At 54.7% G+C, this 6606-nt stretch overlaps 1 protein-coding gene across 1 annotated transcript; it reads right to left on the bottom strand.

The window, feature by feature from the left end:
• Window positions 1-1525: 1525 nt before the first annotated feature.
• PtA15_11A374 (uncharacterized protein) lies at window positions 1526-6025 on the bottom strand (the record flags this gene model as incomplete). The annotated part of the gene is made up of 19 exons (XM_053161275.1): window positions 1526-1660; window positions 1751-1863; window positions 1957-2085; window positions 2155-2304; window positions 2378-2675; window positions 2745-2908; window positions 2975-3098; window positions 3187-3455; window positions 3536-3929; window positions 4008-4102; window positions 4173-4343; window positions 4408-4650; window positions 4728-4888; window positions 4954-5051; window positions 5110-5213; window positions 5285-5426; window positions 5502-5686; window positions 5747-5818; window positions 5887-6025. The coding sequence occupies 19 exons, from the start codon at window positions 6023-6025 to the stop codon at window positions 1526-1528; spliced, it is 3186 nt and encodes a 1061-aa protein (XP_053025238.1).
• Between the last annotated feature and the right edge of the window lie 581 nt (window positions 6026-6606).

Below are 6606 nucleotides of genomic sequence, written 5' to 3'. Positions count from 1 at the left end.
GAACTAGGCTCGGCCCCGGTATGCAGCCTGCTCTTTCGGGTCATGGACTGGAACAGAGACCGTATCTGGACGGTCCTTTGACCGGACTTGCCCTAGTTCAAGGAGCCCCTTACGGGTTAACTAAAGCGTCTCTGAAACCTCGGCCGAGGTAGCCTGATTTGGGTCAGCGTGACGTAGTGCCGTTCACTAAGTCCGCCCGGTGCCTGGCTAGGTAGCCGGTTCCTTGGACAATCCAAAACTCTCGCTGCGCTTCTGTACAGCAGACATTCTTAGCGCACAACAGAAACTGTTGATAATGAATGCAAAATGCCTTACTGTGACAATGAAGAAAAACAGTCCCTGTGGATTTTCACCACCATTATCACAAAGAATGTATTTCTCCATGTTTGCAAAAGAGTCTTTCCTGCCCATTATGTAACAGAAGAGTATCTTATGAGTTAAAAACAAAAATCTCAGGTGATTTTGATAGGGAATCCTGTCTCCGGAAGCTGCTTGCCATGACACTTTCTATATGCTTTCTTTCATGGCTTGTAGCTTTGGGGCAGCTGGTTGAAAAGGAAAAGGTTCTTCTATGTAAGTGGAATCATATTTGCCTACCTCTCCAGGTCATTGAAATTCCTAATACATTATGATACTCAGAAGCAGGTGTCTAGAACTCTTCAAATCCTTTGTTACCACTCCCATTTTATTTCTTGGCTTTCCAACCAAAAACATTATCTTTCCCTCATATTAAATTTGGTTAATTATTATCTGTTATCAATCTTACCTTCTGGCTTCTTTGCCTTTGTTTCTCTACGGAACCCGTTTTGCAATGAGCAGTGCAGATTTAGGTTAGAATGAGCCATTCAAAGCGGGGCAGTCTTCAATTCAAGAAGCACAGGCCTGAAGGAATCTGGGTGGGTGAAAATGTGTGTGTGGTGGAGAGTCTGGGAAACACTTGGGGTGTTCTGACCCCACTGTCTTTGGAGGAAGAAAGTTGTTGTTCAAGAGATCCAAAGAGTTTGAAGGGAATTTGCAAGAGCAAGAGCAGAACAACTGATTGAGGGGCAATTCTATGATTCGGTGGATTCTCAGTATCCATATTTTGAGTGATAAGACGTTAATATCTGCGTGGCAGGCTTGCCGAATTGAATGCGCAAGTCGATTGAGATGAATCCACTGGCATGACACCGGAACAGACTGGAATCCACACATTAGAATTGCGCCTCCCTAAGTTGCTCTGCTCCTGCTCTTGCCAATCCCGCTTCCCGAATTCCAGATCATCTGCGAGATCCAAAACACACGAGAGGTGTGTGCAGACCACACAAAAAAGAAGGCCCAGTTTGAGACATAGCACTGACAACGGAAAACCAGTGATTATTTTTCCTTCTCATTAGGACGCACATTGCGAGTGCTCAAAAGTGCACACATGCGTGCAAGGCCCGCAGCGAACACACACGGCATCAGCGACAATTCTGTGTTTCTTTTTTGAAGTCTACTAAAAAATACAACAAGATGAAAGGGAGGAAAGAAAGGGAAGAGTGGGTCACCAGGCGCCGTCGAAGCGCTGGAGAACGGCATACGAGTCCTCGACGTCTTTGCGACTCTTGGTGCGCATATAAAAGATCGGGCAATCGCTCGCGGTGCAGATGACTTCCTGATGCAACGAGCCCTGACACCTCTTGCGAGCGCGCCCCCGAAAAAAAGTAAACACATGTGAGCTCTTGGGCTGGCCGGGGATTTTTTGGAGAGGGGAAAAGAATGGGCGAACTTGGCATTGGGTCCACAGCCTTGCAAACGCGTTTTCGAAGCCCTGGGTGAGTGCCATTTGTTTGGAATAGAGGGCGGCCGTCTTGGGTCTGCAGTTCTTACAAACCGCGGTATCTGAGCAGACGGGCAGACCCGGATGATCAGCTGGGGGAGCGGGCGTGGCACGAGGGACGCAAGAGGTTATGGAGGATGCGGTGGGAGACGTACTGGTGTCCTTGGTCGTCTTGCCCAGCGGGACTCGACAGCCCAGACAGGTCTCGGTGCGCTTGATGAAGCCCATCAAGCCGCCCTGAGTAGGCGTAGCAATCGAGACGATGCGGGTATGGTCGCCGGACACTGCAAAAGACAAGCAACTTCAGTCTGACGAAAATGGATGCGGGGGTGGAGTGGATGGCGGGCGCTTACGGAGGGAGGAGGACTTGTCGCCGAGGATGGGCTCAAAGATCCGCATGAGCGGCTTCGAGAGCTGGTTGTCGAGGTAATACTTCGTGTCGATCGGGATGTTGTTCTCGAGCACATACAGGGGGTCTTCAGATTTTTCATAGGCGCGGGCATCTGGATCCTTCCCGGTACCTATCAGCCAGAAAGTTCTGGAGAGAGAAAACTTGGGAAGTAATGTGTGACTAACCTTTAGTGCCTTTGATGATCACGTAGGCCACCCGGTCTCCCAGCGCGGGCGCACTGCCGGCATCCCGCTTCTTCATCCGCTTGGCCAGCTCGACGTGGGCCTGTTTAGCGGCGTAGTCCGCCTTGGCCAAGGCCTTCGTGATCACGAGTTGGGAGAGGTCGATGCGGTTCTGGAGGAGGTCGGAGATGACCTGCTTGGTGTACGCCTCCGCGCCCTTCACGTCCCGCTCGATCAGCATTTTTTTCAAGCAGGTCTCGATCACCGTCTGGACCAGCGGACAATTGTCCCGTCGGACCGTCTGCATCCCATCTCTCCGTCAACACCAATCTCCTAGACCCTATCATCAGCCATCAGCACACCGGCTCACCTCGATCCCCTTGGCATCCATCTTGTCGTGCTTCTCCAACTTCGTCCAATGCAATCCCGCATACCGTTTCTTACTGATCAGGAGGTAGGGGAAGTACACCTTCTCGAACTCCAACTTGATCGGCTTCTGGAACTTCGCGCTCACAAAATCCGCCGCCTCGGCACCTATCTCACCCATCCCAGTCAGCACAAAGAAAAGAACCCAGAAATTCGAATGGGAGGATTGCATGCCTAATTTCATCGATGTGGCCAGGTCAGGACAGCCGAATTTGACCATCACGGAGTCCGTATCTCCGTAGATAACTTGGGCATCATCGTCGTAGCCATTAGCTTTAGTATACTTCAGCTCGACCTCCTAAGAAACGAAAGAAGTGGACGAAGCCAGTCCACCAACATGACTACGCCGATCAAAAGTATTCAAGAAGGGGCATAGAGGGACAGACGTTTTTAGTGATCTGGATCATCTCTCTTCCGAACGCAGTGACGCTCATCGAGATAGGCAGGCACGGCAATTTGCCGACAGTAGCCCCGGTGAACCCGTAGACGGAGTTGGCGCTGATCTTCAACGCCAGCTGGCGGCCGTCGAGCACCGCACGCTTGAACGGGTCCGTCTCGAGCTTCAGCTCGGCCCGGGCCCGTTTGCGCGCCGACAGCAGGTCCTCGAGCACGATCGCTAGAAGCCCTTTGCGCTTGGATGTCTTGACGAAGTGATCTGAGGATCGAACCGACCGAAAAAACTCTCAGTCTTGGCTGACAGGGAGAGCCGATGTGGACAGTCTGGTTGCTGCTTACCGCCATTAGGGGTGATGATGTAGTCCTCATCCTGTTTCAGCTCCAACAGTTTGGCGGTTTTAGCGTCCGTCAGGGTAGTGTAGCAGAGGTTGTGAGCCATCATGATGGACGGATAGAGGGAGGCGAAGTCGAGTGTGGCGATAGGCACGTCGTAGAAGCCACGCACAGGCTCCATGACCGTCGCCCCGTCGTAGGGCTCGTCCGAGCCCTCGTGCTTCAGCGCCGGCACCAGGTACGAATGCTCATTCGCCCGCCGATACAGTTGCGAAATTACCTTGATCTGTTGCCCCCGCGAGAGCAGGTAGTTGAACGGCACCCCCGTCACCCGTGCCATTTCCGTGTAGTTCACAAAACACATCAGCTTGTCCATCAGCCGTTGCGGTAAATACGCGTCCTAAAAAAACCACCATAATACAACGAACGTCTCAGTTGGCATAGAAGGCGGAGTGTGCAGGGGGGTGGCAGGATGGACCTTGAGACAATACACGGCCAGACGTCGTCTGGTCTCCGCGGTCCCGTTTTGCAAGTCAGTAATGATGGAGTGATGGACGTCCTCTTTCTGTTCGCCTGGGCGGGGTGTGGACGGGGCGAGTGAGCAACATGAGATCTACGGCGAGAAAGGATGGGGGAGATCTACCTAGGAAGTGAGCACACACGGCATTCAACGTGTAGCTTCGCAGCTTGTAGTCCCGCTGCATGACCTGCAGTAGGTCGAGTTGGAGCCGGCCGTCGAGATGAGTTTCCTTGGAGTCGCGCGTGCCGTAGGCTTTGGACGAGAAGTGAGTCTCCTTGACGGCCGTCTGCGAATCTGCGACGATCCAACGCCGCCGAGTCAGTCCCAATCCCATTTAAGGGATGCGAGGAAAGCTTACTGCGCATCCTACCGAGATACGGAAAGGTGGAGACTTTGAGGGCCTTGGCCCGGTCGAGGAGATAAGGCATATCAAAGTTGCTGGTGTTGTAGCCGATGACCAGGTCGGGATCGCACTCGGCCACGAACGCCTGCCATCTAGCCAACATGATATCTTCGGAGGCGAATTCAAGGACCTGGCTGCCGGCGATATGTGCGCAGGAGTTGAGGGTGAAGACGTTTCGGACGAAGGGGACGGACGAGCCTGGATGAACACCAAGCAGGGATCAGTGGCTGGAGATGGGGGCGTGAGAGGATGGTGGAGGGGGGCGGCGGACAGACCATGGGCAGTGACCATGTTGGCGATCTGGATGACCGGGTCCAGCTTGGCATCCGGGAACACGCCCTTGCGTCCCGAACACTCGATGTCATAGCTAAGTACCCTGAACGGCGCCATCTTGGACCACTCGCCCTCGGGCGCATGCGAGATCAACGTCTCGGCCCTTAACAGAGCCCTGCGTCAGGTTTTCCTGTGTGGATGGAGGGACAGAGGTGGGGGCGGACGTACGAGGTGTCGAGCTCGATCTGGCAGTTGGACGCCTTCTCGAAATCCGGTCGGAGCTTGTACGAGCCCGGCGGAACCTCGAGCCAGTTCATGCCGACGACCTGAAGCGCGAATCGATGAGCGGGGATGAGGTGGAGCGGCAGAGAAGGATGGGCCTACCTTCTTGTCGATCATGAACCGGAGGGTGTATGCGATGTTACTTTCGAACGTCGTGCATGCCGGGAACATGTCGCGGAAGTTGACCTCTCCTCTCTCGAAGGCATCTATAAAAATAAAAATAAATCTGTTTATCAGACGATGGAGACAAGACGAGGTGGGGAAGAGAGACGCGCACTTTTGACCCGGCCGAGGTGCTTGAAGTCGGTCAAGACGACCTTCAAGAACGGCGACTGGCTGTCCCCGGTGTATCCCCACAGGGAAGTCTTGTGGGCGACCTGGAGACTGTGGACGGGCTTGACGCCGAGGGCAAGTGCCGACTACGTAGGGAGCGCAGCGCATGAGGTGAGCAGGGGCGCAGGGCGGATGGAGATGGGCGGGCAAGGCGTACGTACGTTCAAAGCGGCGAGCAGGTCGGGACAGTCCGCGTTCTGGAAGCCCTTGGGCGCGGGGACCCAGAAGTAGGGCAGGAAGTCCTGGATGTGGGCGAGGACGGAGTGGCCGGCCTGGGTGACGCCGAAGATGCGGAGACGGGGGGTGTTGTTCTGGGACTGCTCGTCGATGTCGATCTGCTGGAAAACTGTGGGAGCGCGTCAGATGGTCTCTCGAGGGGCCGGCCGACGGGCGGAGGACCGCTCACTGATCGCGGTGCTCATGGGGTCGATGGGGCGGGGCAACACCGGCCGGGCCCAGTTCGCGCCGTACTCGAGCGCTGTGGGTGCCGATGGAGGGATGGGTCAGGCCGATCGGATGTGGGTGGCTGGGAGAGGATACGCTTACAGCCGTGGGCGTCGGCGGGGATCGCGTCGTCGGCCGGCGCCGTGTCGCCGGGCTCCTCGACGCGGGCCCGGGTGCGCGCGGCCGTCTTGTCGGCGCCGGTGGCCATCGACTTGCGCTTCCTCGACTGGGCGGAGTCCATCGTGCGGTGGTTGCGGATGGGTTTGGATGGATGACTCTGCCGACAGAGATCCCGTCATGCTCAGCTTCCGCCTGTCACGCGTCTCCAGGCGCGTCGTGACATCCCACTCAACCGCTCACATGTCACCTCCCGCGGCGCACCCGCAAAGAAGACATCCGGGTCACTCTGACTCCATCATGACGCTCAATCTCGCTTGGGGTGATGGAGATTGCAATGGGGGCGCCACAGAACGCTACCGACTCTGGCAAAGCGATACCGGAGATGGCGGCGCGAATTCGCCAGTGTTCCGCAGTTATGGTTGTCGGCGTCACTTTTGAAAAAGTGCGCGCCAGACGGCGCCTCAAAAATGCCAGCAGCTGGCGCCTTTGGCTGGGGGCGCCAAGGGGCGCCGGGGCGCCGAGCATTTTTTTGTAAAATCATAAAATCTATAAAATTTTGAAGTAAATTAAGGTGTTCAAAGTTGAAATCATAAAATTTTCATTACATAAAATCATAAAATCATAAAACTTTCAAATGATCATTTCATATGTACCATCTTAGAAATGTTGCTCTAATTTGAGTGTTTGGGTGTACATATTTTT

The sequence above is a fragment of the Puccinia triticina genome, chromosome 11A, assembly GCF_026914185.1.
Source record: "Puccinia triticina chromosome 11A, complete sequence".
Lineage (NCBI taxonomy): Eukaryota > Fungi > Basidiomycota > Pucciniomycetes > Pucciniales > Pucciniaceae > Puccinia > Puccinia triticina.
Note: the sequence above shows the minus strand (reverse complement) of the source record. Positions and strands in the feature narration are given on the sequence as shown.